The sequence below is a fragment of the Oratosquilla oratoria genome, chromosome 12 (assembly GCF_046742065.1).
Source record: "Oratosquilla oratoria isolate Oo_2021 chromosome 12, ASM4674206v1, whole genome shotgun sequence".
Taxonomy (NCBI): domain Eukaryota; kingdom Metazoa; phylum Arthropoda; class Malacostraca; order Stomatopoda; family Squillidae; genus Oratosquilla; species Oratosquilla oratoria.
Window position 1 is genome coordinate 33293082 of NC_134788.1, and position 22129 is coordinate 33315210.

Below are 22129 nucleotides of genomic sequence, written 5' to 3' on the forward strand. Positions count from 1 at the left end.
ACTGTAACAGGATTACATTTATTCATTGTGGTTCATCTTGCATCTCCCACAAATGCAACCATAGCCTTCCAAGTTTTCCTCTACATTGAACAACTCTGCCTCTCTCACAGCCTTCTCTTTCATGAACGACTGTCTATTAGCTCCCCTTATCCTCATCTATTTGTATAATATTCCATTGGCCATTTCTTAAATTAGCGCAGTACTTTCTGACCTTAATATTCAGTTGCAGTGATCTTTATTCCACACAGGTTAGTATCATCATAAAAGTTTGATATCGGCATATTTCAGTCCACGGTCTATATCATCGATATATACCAGAGGTCAGCAAAAACACCATGTTAGGATGAAGTCTTTGTTGGCACAACGTTTCATTTATTTGAGCTTTATCAAGTTCACAATAAACCTCAAATGACCAAAATTGATTAATAAAGATTTCATCCTCACATAGTACTTTTGCTGACTTACTTATCAGCAGTTAGTTTTTCCTTTCAATACATACCAAAAGAAGTGACCCAATAACAGGACCCTGAGGAACTCCACTTGTAACATCTTTCTCGTGAACAATTTTGCTGGTCAGCCAATTGTTAACCCAACTTAATAGGTTAACTCTTTTTCTTTGTGGTAATATATAATGCAAAATAAATAAAACATTCTGTATAAAGAGTAAAACAGTGTTGTATATACTTCTGAAATTTTATTTCTTTGTAAAAACTATCACATAAAAGTTGTGCTGCCCTCTCTAGCCTCAATCTAAACAAATACATTAGCTGACATGACTGATAATCATGTATGACACTGCATTTTCCGATGATACTGGGATACTGAGATGTAAACTTGCTTCTAAGTCTATGTAGGTTGGCAAACACTTAATAGATAGTATTAGCGACATTACATTGTACACTATCAACATTTAGATAATGACTAACTTGATGTCATTCCATTACATTGAATCTTCTTGGCCCAAAACATGTAACATGTAGAGTCGTTCCTCCCCACCGCATATTTTTTTCCTGCTCAGAAAATATTACAAGGCCACATTCATAAGGTTTGTAATATTATCCTCTTGCATATTCAGTGTAATTGTTTTTTGTGTTCCACTGAAGTCTGTATTCACCTAGTTATATTATACGGGAAGGGAGCTATGCTCGTGGTGACCCGTCTTTGTATCTCTCAGCGCCAAGTTTTTTCTTAAAATCTTGTATAGTGTTTGCACACACTGTTTCATTGTCTAATTCATTCCATGTATCTATCACTCTGTGTGGGAAGCTGTTCCTTTTTAAATGTCTTCCGTAACTATTTTTTTTTTTTTAGTTTATTTTCATGTCCTCTCGTTTTACCGTTGTCCCATATTAACAAGTCATCCCTATCTAAAACTTCCATTCCTTTCATTACCCTGTAGATAGTCAGCAGGTCACCTCTTTCTCTTCTCTGTTCCAAATTTGGTAGTTCTAATTTGGACAGTCTTTGCTTATATGTTAGTTCGGAAAGAGTTGGTGATAGTTTGGTTGTTGCTCTTTGTAACCTTTCTAGTTTTCTAATGTTCTTTTTGGTACTGGGTGTCCAGAGTGCTGCTGCATACTTGAGTTTTGGTCTTATTAGTGTAGTTAGGATTTTCTTTATCATTTATTCGTCCAAAGAGGCAAACGTCACTTTGATTGATCTCAATAAATTGTAGGTTTCTCCAAATATATTGTTAATATACTTATCTGGTATCATGTCCTTGCCAATCATCACTCCAAGATCTTTCTATGAGTTTACTTTTTTCACCTTTTCTTCATCAATTTTGTAATCTTTTGATATTCTGTTTTTACTCTTTCCAAACTCCATTATACTACACTTCTTTATATTGAATTTTACTTCCCACATTTGGGTCTAATTCCAGATCTTGTCCAAATCTTGTTGCAATGAGTTGCAGTCTTCCTCCGTTTTTACCTTCTTTAGTATCATTGCATCATCTGCAAAGAAATTCATATAACACTCTACACCTTCATCCATGTCATTAATGTATATGGCAAACATGATCGGGGCCAGTACTGATCCCTGAAGAGTTGTGTTTGTTGGTTATTTCAGATGGCATGATCAGGAAGTAGGAGGATGAATACAGATTCTCAATGGCTATAAGTGAGGTAGGTGACTTTCTACGATTGAGTATGTTGGACAAAATCAACCTCAACCATAGTTCAGGACTTCTTGGCATTAGCTTACTTTAAACCTTCAAATAATTGTTGTTGAAGGAAGCTGTATGCTTGTTCTCTTGCCTTTTAACACCATGGACCCAAGGATGTAACCATACTACTTTTGAAGACACCCCCTTTCCACAAGAACTGTACATAGCAAGTGACTTCACAGACCAGGCAACTGCAAATGGTTCATAACTACCAATCAGGGCACTCATTCACTTAGTACGAGACGAGACAAAGAGAGTGAAGACTTAAACCATGCCAACACTAATAGAGGAAACATTCATAAATCCCTCATGTCCCCATCGACATGCCTAGCAATGACAACGATGTAATTCAAGGAACATATGGGTTCTAGATGCTTCCTGTACACTTTGGACCATAAGAGGAGAGACTACCGAATGGCGGTGCTTGGCACAAAGTAAGAACAGTGATTATCATCTGAGGAACATGTGGGTTACAAATGCTTCCTGTACACTTTAGACCATAAGAAGAGAGACTACTGAATGGCAGTGCTTGGCACAAAGTAAGAACAGTGACTGTCATCTGAGGAACATGTGGGTTATAAATGCTTCCTGTACACTTTGGATCATAAGAAGAGAGATTGCTGAATAGAAGTGCTTGGCATAAAGTAAGAACAGTGATTTTCCAGAGCAAGGTGGCTGATACCAAAGGTGCACATCTCAACATACTTAACCACCTTCACTGAAGGCATTATCACACTGGGCTATTTTTTTTTTTCCAAACTGTTCAAGCAGTTTTGCAGCCAGAAGCTTTCAGGAAAGAAACTAAAATCCTGGAGGAATTTTTTTTTTTCCTTCAGGATATCAAATGACATTCTGTGTACTTTTGTGGAGAAAAACAAAATAGTTTTGCAATCCAATTCTATGGCGGAAAAAGTTCTGGAGGTGGGCAGTACCGCTGATTTAATCAGAGGTTAAAGGAAGAATAACCCAGCATGATAACCCTATTAGTCGAGACAAGGTTTGTTGGAGATCTGCCCAAACACAAATCCTCAATTTGGAGGTTACAATCAGACCATCAAATGAACATCTTTCTGTTGGGTGAAATGTCATCTTTCCCTTGCCCAGCTGGTGGAAAGGGAACCCACACTTACTGTAGGAATGGGGTGAAACCCTACATACAATTCATCTCTAAGTTTTTCTTTTTGTTTTAGTTTCAAAGCTCACAATAAGCAAAAGATCCTACAATAAATAAATAAATAGAAATAAAAAATGAATAATAATAATTCTATGTTTTGCTAGATTAGCTTATAGGAACACCACATTTGAAACAACTTGTCATGTATTTTGATAAAGGTCTCTGGAAAACTGTCAGCACAGTTTGGCCAGATATACCAACTGCAGGCTCTACTTTCCACTGGTTAGTGCGAATGAAACTGCTTGAAATGGGTATATGATAGCAATAACCCCCATGGTAATAGCAGAATACATCCTGTCAATGCTCTACATGAGTTGAAATAATAAACTACAGTTCTACAAATCCCATTTCAATACTCAAGAAACATGAAGGGGAAAAAATAATGGGTGGGGGTCTGCCTTCCTGTTGCTGAAACTATGTGGCATTCCCATGTGTATTGCCTGATTTATTCTAATAAAACCAATTATATCCTCCCAACAAATATCATCCCCTGAGCTTAGATCACATAAAATTTTATTTTCATGCACAGGACACTACAACCATGTTGACAATAATCTTCTGTGTGAATCCAGCATCATACAGTTCACACAGGAAAGGTTTCTTACCTGTGTTGGGTAATCATGATTTGGAGATGACTCTTTTGTGAAAAAACTGAATTACAATAGTCATATTGGAAAGGGTTCTCTACTGTACAGGTCACTGTGTGACATTTAAAGATAATTCATAAGAAAGCTGCATTGCAAAGGCAACTTGTTGAGCTTTATCTAATGTGGGTCTTCACGTGCCTGTTGAGTCGAGTTTTTCTTGAGAAAGTTGCATTGCAAAGGCCACACCGGAAAGGTCTCTCTCCTGTGTGGGTCTTGACATGATCTTTTAGAACTGTCTTGTGTGCAAAAGATCTGTCGCAATAAACACACTGGAAAGGCTTCTCCCCCGTGTGTGTCTTCATGTGGCTTTTGAGTTGACACTTTTGTATGAAAGCTGTATCGCAAAGGTCACACTGGAAGGGCCTCTCCCCCGTGTGTGTCATCATGTGGTTTTTCAAACCACTCTTAGTCAAGAAAGATAAATTGCAAAGGTCACACCTGAAAGGCTTTTCCCCCGTGTGAGATCTCACGTGCACCTTGAGAGTACCATTATGTGTGAAAGCAGCATTGCAAAAGGCACACTGGAAAGGCTTCTCCCCTGTGTGTTTCATGACATGATGTCTAAGGGCACTCTTTACTGTGAAAGTTGCACTGCACACATTACACTGCAAAGGCCTCTCTCCGGTGTGTATCATCATGTGTCTTTTGAGAGCACCCTTTTGTCTGAAAGCTAGATCACAAAAGTCGCACTTGAAAGGCTTCTCTCCTGTGTGGGTCATTGCATGATAAGCAAGACCACTCACTCCCCTGAAAGTTGCATCACAAAGGTCACACTGGAAAGGTTTCCCTCCTATGTGGGTCATCATGTGCCTTTTGAGAATACCTTTTCCTCTGAAAGCTGAACCACAAAGGTTACATTGGAAAGGCTTCTCTCCTGTGTGGACCATTACATGATTTATGAGAAGACACTTTGCTCTGAAAGCTGCGTTGCAAAGTTCACACTTGAAAGGTTTTTCTCCTGTGTGGGTCCTCATGTGATATTTGAGACCACTCATTCCCTTGAAAGATGCATCGCAAAGTTCACACTGGAAAGGTTTCTCTTCTGTGTGGGTCATCATGTGACGCTGAAGACTTACCTTTCTTATGAAAGCTGCTTCGCAAAGGTCACATTTGTACGGCGTCTCTCCTGTGTGGGTCATCCCATGGTGTTCAAGCTCAATCTTTCTTGTAAAAGACCTGTCGCACAGGTCACATTGGAAAGGCTTTTCTCCTGTGTGAAGCTTTATATGCCTGCTGAGACTACTCTTGTGGGAGAAACCTGCATCACACATGCCACAATGGAATGGTTTTTCTCCAGTGTCCATAGCGAATGTACAGAATTTAAGGGTAACTCTCCAAATCAATTCTGATTGATTAAGTCCCTGAAAATAAGAACATAAGCTTTTAACACCTAACACCAAGATGTATTAAATCCAAACAGGTGCTTTATTGGTATTGCTGAGGAGATCAAGTAATATATTGAGTTATTGATGGCAGAGGACTCCATAATGCTAGACTTTATCCTGCAACAGATCACCTGATCTCATCATGAACCAAAGGGTTTCCTCTCATTGTAACTTATTTTAATTTAGTCATTCAATTGCTCATACACAGAAGTAAAAAACTGTCTTGTGAAAAGTTAGATTTATAAGAAATTAGCCTCAAGTAGTGATTTGGATAAAACAATCAGAAGAAGAATAAAAAGTAGAAAAAGAAGAAAAATGTAAAATTCGCACATAGGAAGGCGTCATACATTGCCACCATCACTCTGTTTAAGCCAAAGATGACAAGGCAAGACTTCTGAAAAATCAGCTACCTGTTAGTTGTCATCTGATAAACTAAAAATGACTCTACACTCTATAAACTCTTCCAACCATGATGTCCTTATGATAGATATCAGATCTACTGACATTTATTGGATGTCAGTAAAGACAATTACTTGGCACAGCATGAGAAAAAATACACATGGCAAGGAATTGTACTCAGCCTACTGGTCAGTGGTCGCAAAAATATGCAAATTGGTGAAGGTGGTGAAATCGATGCCTGTAGGATCCACAATCTAATTAGGATCAGACCACAAATAAAATCACAATAATTATTCACACATGTGATACCTGACCAGGAAATTTCATTTTACTAATCTACAAGAGCTTTAAGCAATGGACTGGAGGGAAATTAGGTGAAAAACCATTGTATCATATTACCCAAAGTTACATTCTTTTTAGGTATATAAATCCTAATACTCTCAAAACATGCAACAGGCTAATTTGTTTTAAAAAATATACATAACAGTTTTCCAGTTGATTTGAACAAATTGGATGTTCCGTTTCAATTGGAAATCACTTGTCTGTACATACTACCCACCCCAAGCCACTACCATAAATGTTAAGGGACTGCATTGGAAAATAAGCATTTTGAGTAAGTGTACATAGCCACTGGTGTATGAGAAAACAAGGACAACATTGTTGATAAAACAAGCACATTTACCCCCTACTCTGACTGTACCTAACCTAGGCTTTTTTTTTTTTTTTTCTCTATGACTAGATTTTTCAGTGGTATTAGTACATTTTGTTTCTTGTACTTTATACAACTTTTGTGGCTCATCATTGTTCTTTCTCATATCTAATAGTCTTTAAGAAGGTTTGTAGTCCTATTTGCATTCTCTGTGGATAAATATAATGCTTGAATGTTATTAGGTAGTTACATTAAGATAATTCTTATACTCCAATTCATTACTATTATAATTATTGTTTTATAATTGTTGTCATGAGTGTGGTTAAATTTAGGTACTGAGAAGTATTTACCAGTTTACAATTCTTCCCTATATCATTGGCTAGCCCTTATCATTCTGAGTACTTTAAATCTGATATATAAGTACAGCAAATTCATAGTAACATCATCAGCTATTTTTAAAATATGAAGACAGGCATCTTTATATTTACCAAGTTACGTTATCTTTCAAAACTGCAATTCTTACCAATTCATTGACAAGCTCTTCTCATTCTGAGTATTTTAAACTCCCCAATATGAGTACAGCAGATCAATAGTAACATAGGTTACTAGGTAGCGATTTAAAAAAAAAAGTAAATATTTATATTCACCTAATTTTACACTTAGTTAAATTTTGTTCCATTTAGTTCTTGTGTTCTAAAAAATCAGTATATACTGTCAAATAATTCTTAGTCCTTAGAGAGCTAATTTGATCTCCTTACTAATCTATAACATTCTATAGTATCCAACACCTAAACAGCTACAACCATGATAATGGCCTGCAACTCCCATTACCTGCGTGGTTTCTTTATTTGTTTACAATCTTCGTGACACCTCAGCGTCCCACAAATGTGCAAACAAGTTCAAATATTCTTGCGACTCTGCCACTTTTTGACATGTTTTCTCAATTTACTTAAGTCGTAGTAATAGGGAATGCCTTGGCTTCGACACCCCTAGTCCGTTTTGGGTTTCACTTAGTCTATTTTCGGACTTAGATTGCTCTGTATTTCCAGAAGTTATGGTCAGTGATATATTATTTTTCAGTTCGCTTCCAGGTTTTCTGCTTCAGCATCGAACAATTTCTTGGATCTCTTTACTTTCTGGGTAGGGTTGTTGGAGCAGTTTGTTTCGGAATTTGATCGATGATAGCTCGTTGCACTCTAGTAAGAAATACTCGAGGTTTTCTTCGTTCCGACGGCACAGGGAGTTTGTATTTTACCTAGTTGTATTTTGCGGGAAGGGGAGCTCCGCTCGTAGGGTCCCGCCTTTGTATCTCGCAGTGTCTAGTAAACTTTTAAACTCATGAATTGTTTTTGCGCACACTATTTCCTTGTCCAGTTTGTTCCAAGTGTCTACCACTCTGTGTGGAAAACTGTTTTTCTTCAGATTTCTTCTGTAGCTATCTTTTTTTTTCTTCTTTCCATGTCCTCTTCTGCTTCTTCTTTCCCAGTTTAACAAGTCCTCTCTATCAAGCATTTCTGTGCTTTTCATGATTCTTTGCTCCAGAGTCAGTAAATCTAGTTTAACCAATCTCTCCTCATATGACAAGTTTGCGAATGCAAGTGTCATTTTTGTTGCTGCTCTCTGGATTCTTTCCATTTTCTTTGTATTCTTTTTGGTACTGGGTGACCACAATGTCGTCGCATATTCTAGTCTAGGCCTTATCAGTGTGACCAATATTTTTTAATAATTTCTTCGTCCAAATATGTAAATGCCACTTTCATTGATCTTAGCAAGTTGTAGGATTCTCTAACAAGTTGGTTTATCTATTTGTCATAGGACAAGTCGTTTGAGAAAATTACACCCAAATCTTTTTCGGATCTCTCCTTCTTTACCTCCTTGGTTCCAATTTTATATTGTCCTGATATTCTGTTTTTGCTTTTTCCAAACTCCATTATGCTACACTTCTTAATTTTGAAGTCTACTTCCCATTTCTGACTCCAGTTCCATACCTTATTCAGGTCTTCCTGCAGTGATTCGCAATCCTCTTCAGTTTTTACTTTCGTTAACAGTTGATTGTGTCTTGGTTAGTGTGACTGTTTTTCCAATTTAGTTTCAAGGTGTTTGCCCTGGCGCGGAATGGAATGGCCGAGTCTAAGTTATTTTCATAAATTTCTTCTTCCGTTTTTACCTTTTTTTTCATCGCCTGTAGTGTGATAGGGAGGGTTTACTTGTCAGTTCAGATTTTGTGTCAATGTCATTTATGCGGGCTTTGATTTTTTTTTTTTTTTTTTTTTTTTTTTTAGGCCCTATATGTTTAATTTTAGCTTTTGTAAGATCATAATTGTTTGGCCCGGTTATTTTCTTGTCTTTCATATAGATCTTGGAAAATAGAATTGACAAGCTTGTTCCCCCAATCTCCAGTGATGTGTCTGGCTTGTTTTGCATCTCTGATGTATGCTAAGGAAGATCCGAGATCTGCTCTCTGGCCTACTGCTGGTGTGCAGTGTGGTGCTCTGAATGTTATTTTGTATGCATTCTTTTCTATTGCCTGTAGTTTGTTCAGTTCGCTCTTTGTGAAGAAGATTGCTTCAGATGAGTGTTGATGAAAGAGTATTGGAATTGTTTGGACACATGGAAAGAATGAGTGGAGAAAGACTAGTAAAAGAGGTTTGGAAGGCAGAGGTGGAAGGAGTGAACATGAGGGCCGACCTAGGATGAGATGGATGGATGGGGTAAAAGGGGCATTGGGAAAGAGAGGAACGTCTATTGATGAAAAACGGGAGGACAGAAGATAGGAGTGAATGAAAAATGGTTGTAAATGGATGATGCTGTGATGCATGAGGGGGAGTGCGGTGGAAGATGAGGGGGTGAGGAAATATGTTTGAGAAATAAATTGACGCAGCCTGAAGGGATTTCTCCCCATCTTCTTTTCTGCATAAGGGGACGGAGGTGTCATCGATTTAATGAAGCGGCCTTGCTGTGGATGTGCTGTGTCTTGCGACACTGCTTCTGACCCAGAGCAGTGGACAAGATGCAGGGGTGACCCGTCATCCAGGAGGTGCCAAGGTAAGAGGGAGGGAAGAAAGTAGAGGAGAGTGGAGTATGTAGGGGATGGAATGGGTGGGAGTGGTTTCTATGCCTTTATTTTTTTGGCTACTTCCCTTATAAGGGGAAAAATGCCTTTGGTATATGTATGTATTGTCATTATGTTTAGTTCACTCATCTACTTTTCCCATTTCCAAACTAGTTTGGAAATAAGGTCTCCTGTTGGCATCCTCTTTATGTGTGGAGTTGGAAATGAAAGCATTTTTGTACTTTTCATTTTTCCCTTGAGTTTTCTATGTCTCTTATGACATTCTTTCCTCCAGTTGAATTATTTCATTTTTCAACACCATATATATATATATATATATATATATATATATATATATATATATATATATGTATATATATGTATATATATATATATATATTTTCTAAATAGAAATGTGTTATATATATATATATATATATATGTATATATATATATATATATATATATATATACATATATATGCGACTTACGATTGATCGACTTTACGACCACGAGATAGTGCAATAATATTTAACATTTAATAGAGTAATAGAATCGCAATGTTATGCCTGGCAGCGCAGAACAATTACTCCGCACGCCGCGAGACGCGAGTACTATAGTTTTGGCAGGCTGCCGGCAGCGTCAGCATCCCAGCCAGCTAAATATTCTTTGAATTGTTTTGTTTGAAGTAAAATGTTTCCTAATTTTGCATTGCATTTTGTATTTTCATATGTTTTGCAATTAACAAAATGTAATAAAACTTTTTTTTATGCCTAGGCTAGTTTGTTGTCGATAACAATATGTTCGGTACAGTACGTAAACGAAAAGAATGTGTTTTGAAATAAATAAAAAAAATCCTAGTTTTGCCTTGTATTTTTTTTATATGTTATGCAATTAATAAAATGTAACAGTAAAACTTTTTTATGCCTAGTCTGTTGTCGATAACAATATGTTCGGTACAGCATTTTGTATTTTTTATATTTTGCGATTAATAAAATGTAACAGTAAACCTTGTTTATGCCTAGTCTGTTGTCGAAAACAATATTTTCGGTACAGTACGTAAACCGCAGCACTTGCCCTGTGCTACAGTGTAGCAGAATATGGGGCACCAGTGTGGGCTCAGAGTGCACACACAAATAAAATTGACAATAAACTCCACGCAACCATGCGGATAATATCAGGGGCCATTAAACCAACACCACTCATTTGGCTGCCAACGATGAGTGGCATAGCACCACCAAATATACGACGCGAGGATGCCATACAAAAACAACACCAACGCATAGACAACCTTCCACCAGATATACCCCTCAAACAAATAATGGAGGAGGCCCCAATAATAGCGAGGCTAAAATCAAGAAAACCTTTCTTTAAAACAAAAAACGAAAATTTCAACCTGAAAGAAGCCTGGCAAGAAGAATGGACAAGGAAACTACCCACTGGGGGACACTTAATAACAGACCCAACCGAAATACTACCTGGATTTTCCAACCTAACCAGAAGAGAATGGACACAAGCCAACAGGCTGATATCACAACAAGGCAAAACAGCCGTTAACCTGCATCGCTGGGGCTACAAAGACCCCCCAATGTGCCCATCTTGTCATAATTCACCCCAAGATACAGACCATCTCGTACTGCACTGCCCAACCACAGCAGTGCCAGGGGGTTACCAGACTATCTATGAAGCAAATCAGATATTCATAAACTGGCTAGCAAATACAAAGTTGGAGGTGTAAGAAATCCATATGAAATTATTAGTACGTAAACGAAAAGAATGTGTTTTGAAATAAAATAAAAAATCCTAATTTTGCCTTGCAATGATTCTGATGTAACCAACAAAAAAGTATTTGTAGGTCAAAGATGACAGGACTTTATTCAGTATGCGTAGGCTTAGGCTACGTTTCCTAACGAAAATTATAAAAAGTTAATGAATATTAAACAACGTAGTTCAAAGATAATAAGATTCTATTCAGTATGCATACGTTTCCTAAAGAAAGTCTGATGGTAAAATAATAAAAAGGTTAAAAAATACAACATTAAATATCATAGGTTAAAGATGATAGGATTTTATTCAGTATGCTTAGGCCTAGGCTACGTTTCCCAAAGAAAATCAGATAAAACTACAAAAAGGTTAAAAAATACTGTACAACATAGTTCAAAGATGCTAAGATTATTTCAGTATGCTAAATATAATATACAATATATATACAGTAACAAAAATATTTAAAGGGTAATATATACAGTATATATTTAAAGACCGACTTGCGTCCACATCGACTTACGACCTGTCTGCCGGAACCGAACTCGGTCGTAAGTCGACGACTACCTGTATATATATATATATATATGTATATATATATATATATATATATATATAAATGTGTGTGTGTGTGTGTGTGTGTGTGTGTTTATATATACACACTGAATGGTCCCCAGTGTAGATATTAATCTTTTTTTCAACCACATTAAATTTTTCATTTTAATGTCATATCATCTCGATCGAGACTGACAATGCGCTCGACGGAGACATATGCAGAAACTGATACGCAGTGAAGCCAAGGACTCGAACTCAGCTCCGACGTACCAAGCGAATAGTGGTTAGAGTCACTGTTCACTTGGTACGTTGGAGCTGAGTTGAAGTCCTTGGCTTCACTATGTATCAGTTTCCGCATATGTCTCCATTGAGCACATTGTCATTCTCAATCGTGATGACATGGAATTAAAGTGAAAAAGTTAATGTGGTTGGAAAAAGATGTATATAATATATATATATATATATATATATATATATATATATATACATACATACATATACCAAGGCTTTTTCCCCCTTCCAAGGGAGGTAGCCACAAAAGGAAAGGCATAAAAACACTCCCACCCATTTCATCCCTAAATACACTCCACACCCCTCCCACCCTTCCTCTCATCTGAGCACCTCCTGGATGACGGGTCATCCCTGAACCCTGCCCACCGCCCTGGGTCAGAAGCAGTGTCGCAAGACACAGTACATCCACAGCAAGGCCGCTTCATTTAATCGGCGACCCCCCTCTCCGTCCACCTATGCCTATAAGGAGAGGACGTGGAGAAATCCCTTCGGGCTGCGTCAAAATTTACTCACACATACTACCCCACCCCCCCACCCCCCCGCTTATTCCTCCTCATGTCGTCACAACATCATCCATATACAACCATTCTCCACTCACCTCTGTCTTCCGTCCTCTCCCTTCCTTCCTCAACAGACATTCCCCTCTTCACCAAATCCCCCTTCACCCCATCCTTCCACCTCATCCTAGGACGTCCCCTCATGTTCACTCCCTCCACATCTGCCTTCCATACCTCTTTTACTAGTCTTTCGTCACTCATTCTTTCCATGTGTCCAAACCATCCTAATATTCTTTCATCAACCCTCTCTCTCCCAAATCCTTTTTCACCCCTGTTCTCCTCCTCACCTCCTCATTTCTCACTCTATCTAGCCTAGTAACCCCCACCATACTTCTCAGACACCTCATCTCAAACACATTCAAACTCCTTCTCTCTTCTTCTCTTATGTTCCACGTTTCTGCCCCATACAGTGCTGTTGGCACAATCACTCCTTCATACAGTCTCCTCTTCGCATCCATTCCCAAATGTCTATTTCTCATATATATATATATATACATACATATATTAATATATATTATATATATCTCTATATATGTGTGTGTGTGTGTGTGTGTGTGTGTGTATTATATATATATATATATATATATATATATATATATTGTATATACATATATATATATATTCACACACACTGAATGGTCCCCAGTGCAGATCTTAATCTTTTTTCAACCACATTAACTTTTTACTTTTAATTCCATGTCATCACGAACGAGAATGACAATGCGCTCGTCGGAGACATATACGGAAACTGATACGAAGTGAAGCCAAGGGCCCGAACTACAGCTCAGACGTATCAAAGTAACAGTGACTAACCACGCGCCATCAAGAGAGATATAAGTTGAGTACAATTTCTTACATTTGTATGCTCGAGCCACATACATATACACGAAATTGGTGCTCAACCCATCCCCGCTATGATGGTACAATGGTAGTATGTGCGCATGTGTGAATAACACTTGCCCACGCGCACATATGACCATTGTACCATCATAGCGGTGATAGGTTGAGCACAAAATTCGTGTATATGTATGTGGCTCGGAGTGGCCAATGAAACAGTCAAATAATGTAACAATGAAAAAATTGTATTAGATGTAAGCACTACAATAACGAGCGTGTTGTCACTTCGTAAGCTAGATCACCACTGGTTCTTAGCGACGCGACCACGCCAGACTTGGCGGGAAAACATACACGCTCAAACTGAACACTTGGTTCTTATTACACGTGTACAATATACAATAATTATACAATGACAATAACAAAATCAATATACAATAACTTCTATGACAATTATGCAATGGAAAAATACGACCACAATTGAACACTTCGCAAGTACAGTATATAATAATTGTACAATTTTGTATGTAATTATAATTTATATCATACCATTACTGCAGGATGGTCCTATACAGCACTCATGGAGGATGGTATGATGACTTTGCCCAAAGTATATGACTATAAAACAAGTTAGAATTAAATTGATTGCATCCCATCATCAACTGTCAACAATTGAGTCCCATTGTTTCTTAATTGACAAGTCATATTTCTCCCTCTCATTTTATTTATTTTTATTATATATATATATATATATATATATATATATATATATAGATATATATATATATATATATATATGTATATATATACTATATATATAACTTTTTTTTTTTTGTCATAACTTGTATCTCCACATAGTCATTAGGAGGATGGCAAGATTTCTCAGAAAACCTACATTGAGCAAAATATGATAATGTGGACATAAGACCTGGTTAGGGGTTTCACTGATGATAAGATATTGAATAACCTCAGTCACTGTATGGCGTCTTAAACATACCTGATATAGTATTTACATGCATACCTGTTTCCATGAGGATTATGGAATACATTTCGATATAATATTATGCCCCGTCTCCATGGGGTTGCCTTTTTACAGATATAACAAGCAGTGGAGAGGGGAACTAAGGAAAAACTATGCTTTCCTTCTCATGCCTTTATTAAAAAACTGGCACTAGAAATCATACACAATGAAGATACTTCAACAGTGCACACACACATAGACCAATGAACAATTCAATTGTAACCTGGACCAGGTGTTGAGCCCCTAGCTGTTGCATACCCACCCAGTGCTGGAGCGGTAGAGTCCACTCCAGGTGGGAAATTCAACTCTCCAAATCTGACATTGACTCTTACTTCATGACATAGCCCTCTTTCTATACCTATCACATGTCATTGATGCCACCTCACTCCAAGTTCTTCCATCTTCTCAAATATTTGCTATGGGATTTAATAACCTAAAGCATTATGTCTCATAAAACAAAAACAATGAAGGTGAATGGTAATCGGCTTCATCTCCACAGACCCCCTTTCAACCCTACAAAGGGGAATGGGGTTGGCAGAGGGATGCTGCAGCACAATGATGTTCTGGAACCAATAGACAGACACCCAGCCATCCCAAGCCACCCTAGCTCCCTCAACACTTGGCTCATAAACCCATGGGCATATGCCCTGAACTTTTTACTGCCTTCATCGCTGCATCAAAACAAAACAAGACTTAGGTCTACTCAGCACTGTGAGAAATACACTGACCCCGCACCACCAAGACAGTACAATGAAAAGTAAATAATTGGAACCAAACCACACATGCTCTTTTAACATTTTTGACACATAGAAAGCTACTCTCAGAAGCAAAATCGTCTGTTGCATAGATTAAATACATTTCTAAACACAGCAAAAGGTTACAATGTCTTAACGAACTAACAAAAGATCATATTCTATAAAGTATTTTATTATATTTCTATTCAAGTATGCATCTCATTTTTAGTAAACATATATTTCCTCCATATACATTGTAACAGGGTCACTGTGTGACATTATCATTAATAATTTGTGAGAAGCCTGCAATGCAAAGGTCACATGAAAGACTTTTTATCTTCTGTAGATCTTCAAATGTCTGTTGAGACTCTTTGTTTGAGAAAACTGCCACTGCAAAGGTCACAACACCAAAAAGGTTTCTCCCCTGTGTGGGTCCTCACATGTGAGTTTCAAGATGAGACTTTGTCATGACAGCTGTAGGGCAAAGGTCAATCTTGAAGGGCTTTTCTTCTGTGTTGGCCACCAAGTGATATATAAGACCACTCATTTCTCTTAAAGTTGTGCTGCAATGGTCACACTGGAAAGTTGATTCTCCTGTACATATTACACACTACATTTGTAAATGCAGCAAAGGGTTATATCTAAGCTTTTTACAGGCAAGATATATTCATGATGAGTTTAATTGCATAGCTTCCACTCCAAATACCTACCTCGTTTTTTAGTAACACTATATTTCTTCCAGATACAGTGTATGAGGGTTATTGTGTGACAATTAAATTACAAGTTTATGAAAAACCTGTATTGGAAAGGGCACTTGAAAGTTTTTTTATTGTGTGGATCTTCACAGGTCTGTCAAGACTGATTTTTTTTTAGAGAAAGCAAGCTGCTGCAATGTCTAATTAACACCAAAGAGATTTCTCTCCTGTATGAGTTGCCATGTGCTTTTTGAGACGTTGCTCTCCTCTGAAAGCTGCATCCTACAGATCATATTCTTAAGTCTTCACTCCTGTGTGGGTCATCACATGATGTTTAAGACTCATTTTTCTTGTAAACGATACACTGCAAAAGTCACACTGATAAGGTTTTTCTCCTGTGTGGGTCCTTATGTGATATCTAAGATCACCTTTCGTTATGAAAGCTTTGTTGCAAAAGTCACAATTGAAGGGTTTCTCTCCTGTGTGCCTCATCATGTGACGTTGCAGACTTCCTTTTGTTGTCAAATCCGTGTCACAAAGGTCACACCGGAAAGGTTTCTCTCCTGTGTGGGTCGACCTGTGGTTTGCGAGTTGTTGTTTTTCTCTGAAAGCTGAGTCACAGAGGTCACACTTGTAAGGCCTTTCTCCTGTGTGGGTCTTCATGTGATATTTAAGGCCATATTTTGTTATGAAACCGGTGTTGCAACGGTCACACTGAAAAGGCTTCTCTCCTGTGTGGGTCGCCATGTGGTATTTGAGATGATCCTTTCTTCTGAAAAATGTGTCACAATGTTCACACCGGAAAGGCTTCTCTCCTGTGTGGGTCCTCAGGTGACACTCAAGGTTAGATCTTGACATGAAATCCATGTTGCAAAAATCACATTGGAAAGGCTTCTCTCCAGTGTGGGTCGCTATGTGTTTTTTAAGAGAATGCTTTCTTTTGAAAGCTGCATTGCAATGCTCACATTGGAAAGGCTTCTCTCCTGTGTGGGTCACCATATGACTTTTGAGGACATCCTTTCTACTGAAAACAGCATTGCAAAGGTCACACTGGAAAAGTTTCTCTCCTGTGTGTTTCGTCACATGACATCGAAGAGTTGATTTTGTTGTGAAATTTGCTTCACAAAAGTCACACTGGAAAGGCTTATCTCCTGTGTGGATTCTTATGTGATCTTTAAGATGACATTTTGCTCTGAAAGCCTTGTCGCAAAGATCACACTTGTAAGGCTTCTCTCCTGTATGGGTCATCACGTGATAATTGAGGTCAGGTTTTGCCATGAAAGCTGCATCACATAGGTCACACTGGAAAGGTTTCCCTTCTGAGTGGGTCATCACGTGACATCGAAGACTTGCCTTTGTTGTGAAAGCTACTTTGCAAAGGTCACACTGGAAAGGGTTCTCTCCTGTGTGAGTTGCCATGTGCATTTTGAGATCACACTTTCTTTTGAAAGTTGTATCGCAAAGCTCACACTTGAAAGGCTTCTCTCCTGTGTGGGTCATCTGGTGATTCTTAAGACTCTCTTTTGATATGAGAGCTGCATCACAAAGGTCACACTGGAAAGGCTTCTCTCTTGCATGGGTCACCATGTGGTTTTTAAGATGATGCCTTCCTCTAAAAGTTGCATTGCAAAGCTTACACTTGAAGGGGTTCTCTCCTGTGTGGGTCATCACATGACGTCGGAGATTCGATTTATCTCTGAAAGCTGCATTGCAAAAGCTACAATTGAAAGGTTTCTCTCCTGTATGGGTCATCTGGTGATTTTTAAGACTCATTTTCAATGTGAAAGCTCTGTCACAAAGGTCACACTGGAAAGGCTTCTCTCCTGTGTGGGTCATCATATGGGTTTTTAAATGCTGCTTTGCTCTGAAACCTGCATCACAAACCCCACATTCAAAAGGCTTCTCTCCTGTGTGGGTCATCATGTGATATCTAAACTGATATATATTTGTGAAAGCTGCATCGCAAAGGTCACATTGGAAAGGTTTTTTTCCTGCATGGCTCATCATTCTATGTCTACTGAGACTACTCCTGTGGGGAAAATCTGCATTGCATGAGGAGCCACACTGTGATGCTTTTTCTCTGTTCTCCATGGGCAGTTTTCCAATTGAAATATGAATTGTTAAATCCTGGGCCTGAAAATAACAATGTAAGCTTTTAAATATTTGTAAATATTTGTAATTCATATGAAGTGTATTAAGTATTGAAAGTAAAGTTGGAATTCAACATAAAATTATTCAAATTTATTGAAATGCATGGAAACACATCATGATAAATTCATATGTCACATGAAATACTGAGAAATAAACATAAGAAAATGTTTACTGTCATTTGGCATACCCAACTCTCTCATACCAAATCCTTTCCAACACTCCTAGCAAACAGAGAGAGCAAAGTGTGTTTCCTATCATTTGGCATAAGTAGGATTATCAATCTATAAGTCTAATGACCAATCTAATTTCCACTTTTGGCAACAATTGATCCCATGGTATCAGAGGAGTTTCGTGACAAACAAACAATGGCAAGCAGGCAGACAGACAAGCTGAACTCCTTAGATCCCTATGCTACACACCTGTGCTACATTTGCATTGATTCAAGTTTCAATACCAAACCTAACATCAGGGTGAAAGGAGCAATCAAGAAAGAAGAATTCAGGGATGGTTTGTCGGATAGTGTGGGAGACTTCAGATTGAATTGCTTGCTGGTAGTGCTGGGTGACTTGAGAGCATGAGTTGGTGATGAAGAAAATGATGGTGTAGATATGGTATGCAAGGAGGGAATGAAAATGGAGAGGAATTGTTGATGTGTGTGAAGCAGATGATGGCTGGAGGCAATTCCCTCCAAAATGTTAGGTTAGGTATTTATCAACCAATTGGACACTCATATCAACCACCATGGATTGATATCAATCATGCTGGAGGCCCCTGATTTAACCAATGTTTGATGAACAGGCATCACATGACCTCTGCAGACCCTAGATGACTTATTAGAAAATAGATCCCTCCAAAAAATCTGGTTAGCTGGTGAATTCAATCTCCCTGACATTGATTGGACAGCATATGCTACCACTGATAACCCCACCCATGAAGGCAACATTATATCGCCACAAACTGACAAGAGACTTCTACATGAAAAATTTATAGACATCATAAACACACTCTCACAAACAGTGCACAAACCAACACACACAGACTTTTGTCATGAGAAACAACCCTAACATAAGACATGGGGTCACATTCAACACCTTAGACTTATTCCTCATGAACATTTCAATCATTACAGGAATACAAGCAGTAGCAGGTCTATGCAATCGTGACAAGACTCTACTGGTATTACAACACTATTACACAACGACTCTTTGGTTTAACATTCACATAAAAGAGCACATGCACTAAACATGCAGTTTCAGTCCATCATAAAGATGTAAAGAACATGAAGACCTTCTGGACATACTACCATCACAACAGCCAACAATCCCTCCCCTAGTTATAAGCATCCAAGGAATCGAAGAACCACTATTTGAGGTAGACACAACTAAAGCAACTGAACCTGACAATATACCCTGCAGGACACTTAAGACCAATCCTAATGTGTTGGGTCCTGTCCTGCGGGTTATATATTCACAGACAATTCAAACTGGATCTCTTCCCTGTGACTGGCTTTTGGCAAATATGACAACAATTTTCAAATCTGATGACAGATCCCTCCCATCCACTTATAGGCCTGTCTCGATTACGTCAGTCCCCTGCAAAATTTTAGAACATATTATCCGTAGACATATAATGAATCCCTTTGATAGGCAAAAAGTACTGACTGAAAATCAGAATGGCTTTCAGCCTAGACACTTGTGTGATATACAATTTCTAGAGACAACACATGACATATCCCAATTACTTAATAACCCCAAAATTATACATTATATACCATAGTTTTAGATTTTGCCAAAGCCTTTGACAAAGTCTCACAAACAACTGTTAAGAAAAATAGATTATTATGGCACGCAAGGACCACTTTTTCACTAGATCAAGACATTCTTGCCTTCTCAAGAACAGCATGTTGTTCTTGAGGGTAGTCAATCCTTAAGTGTCCCTGTAACTTCTGGAGTTCCATAAGGCACTGTCTTGGGACCTATTCTCTTCCTTACATAAATGATCTCCCACTATCATTTGCCTTTACTACTACTCTTTGCAGATGATAGTTTAGTACATAGGCCAATAGGTAACAGAACAGATGATAGTTTAGTACATAGGCCAATAGGTAACAGAAATGACTGTCTTCAACTACAAAATGACCTCCATACCCTTGAAGACTGGGAAGCCAAGTGGCAAATGACATTTAGACCTGACAAATATCACCACATCAGATTCACCCGTACTAACCAACCTATCCAATTTATCATTACACTACATAACACAAACCTAGACATAGTTTCCCACCACAAATACTTGGGGGTCCACATTTCAGTGGACATGAAGTGGGCCACACATGTGAGCAGCATCAATAGAGCCCTGGGATTCCTGCACAGGAACCTCAGGAGATGCAACACAGACATCAAAATTCTTGCTTGAGACACTTGTTCAGCCAGTCTTAGAGTATTGCAACATTGTCTGGGATCCACACACTAACAATGACATATACAATTTAGAGTCCACACACAATAAAGCAGCAAGATGGATGAGACATGCCTACAGACACACTACATCAGGTTTAAAACAGGACATTAGGCTTGAACCACTTGAAACAAGAAGAATACACAGACAACAAATGATGAATAAAATCACAAACAATTTAGTTGACATAAACAAAGAAACTTATTTACACCCAACAAATAACACATCTAGAGGTAGTCACAACCTAAAATACCACACATACCAAACAAGCACCAACATATTCAAGTACTCATTTTCCCCCCACAACATCCAAGAGTGGAATGATCTTCCATTCCATGTAGTAGTCCCACTCTTGATACTTTTAGTAACAGGAGCACCCATCACTATCTCCACCTCCTCAATCCAAATCCCAGTCCTGACCCTAATTCTGATTTCACTAATCCTTATCCTAGTTTAAATCCTGTCCCCAACCCTTAATTCCACTGCTCAGCACCCACAAGTCATGTCACCCATGAGTGGCCCTCTGCAGATTCCCATAAAGAAAGTGCTTTACGGGCATTTAAAGTATTTGAACATCTTGAGTTCTTGATGGCTTGGAACTCCATGGGCTTCATCCTCCAACAAAACAGCAAACCTTGTTAAGGACAGAAGGATATTTAGTGGATGTCAGTCACGACAACCTACTGCAGCATGGAATGGAATACACATGACATGGTAATGTACTCAGCTTACTGGTGTAGTTGCAAATATATCTTATTGGTGGTGATGAAAACAATACTTGTAGCGTCCTCAATCTAATTAGGATGTAATCACAAAGTTCATAATAAACATTTGCACATATGATACCCGATTTAAAAAATTCATCTTAACAAGTGCTTCACTTAATGGACTGGAGGGAAATTGGGTGAAAAAACAACATAAGGTATTATCCAAAGTTACATTCCATTCAGGGATATAAATCATAATATTTGCCCAACACCCAACAGGCTAATTCATTTTGAAAAAAAAAAAATAATAATAATAATAAATGAATAAAATAAAATCCAAGTGTTTCTGTACATCGGACCAAACTGGATATTCTGTTTCAATCAGAAGTCACTAGTTTGTACTAACCCTCCACCCCACAGCCACTACCACTAATGTCTGGGGACTGCATTGGGATATAAGTATTTTGAGTTCGAGAAGTGTGCAAAGCCAGTGATTTAGACATGAGAACTGATGACAAAATTATTATAACTAATAATAAAATAAGCACATTCACCCCTTACTTTGAACATACCTAACCTAACTCTTCTCTTTTATGGAATAAGATTTCTATATGATGTTTCGGCTCTTATACCTGATACAAGGTTTATGGCTTATCATTTTTCTTTCTCCTATCTAGCAGTCTTTAACAAAGTTTGTAATCCTATTTGCTTTCTCTGGGGAAAAGGAGTGGGTGGAGGATGGGGGGTGAGGGGGTATGTGTGAAAAAATAATATGATGCAGCTCAAAGGGATTTCTCCCCGCCTTCTCTTTTCTGCATGAGGGGATGGAGAGGGAGGTTGCCAATTCAATGAGCCTTGCAGTGGATGTGCTGTGTCTTGCGACACTGCCTCTG

At 38.2% G+C, this 22129-nt stretch overlaps 2 protein-coding genes across 6 annotated transcripts in view; both read right to left on the reverse strand.

The window, feature by feature from the left end:
- The window catches only part of LOC143031305 (uncharacterized), a 78971-nt gene that overhangs the window by 39518 nt on the left and 17324 nt on the right, over positions 1-22129 (reverse strand). For 3 of the 5 annotated variants that reach the window (XM_076194963.1, XM_076194964.1, XM_076194965.1), the window contains one exon: positions 14312-18054. The exons of the other annotated variants lie outside the window; for them this stretch is intronic. In XM_076194963.1, coding sequence (XP_076051078.1) covers positions 16219-18012 — 1794 coding nt within the window. In that variant the 5' untranslated portion in view covers positions 18013-18054 and the 3' untranslated portion in view covers positions 14312-16218. Of the gene's footprint in view, positions 1-14311; positions 18055-22129 lie in introns of those variants that run through there. 5 annotated transcript variants of the gene reach the window in all.
- Positions 708-9740, reverse strand: LOC143031316 (uncharacterized). Its single transcript, XM_076194993.1, has 2 exons — positions 7253-9740; positions 708-5349 (listed from the first exon to the last, which is right to left on the reverse strand). The coding sequence occupies exon 2, from the start codon at positions 5290-5292 to the stop codon at positions 4102-4104; it is 1191 nt and encodes a 396-aa protein (XP_076051108.1). The 5' UTR covers positions 5293-5349; positions 7253-9740; the 3' UTR covers positions 708-4101.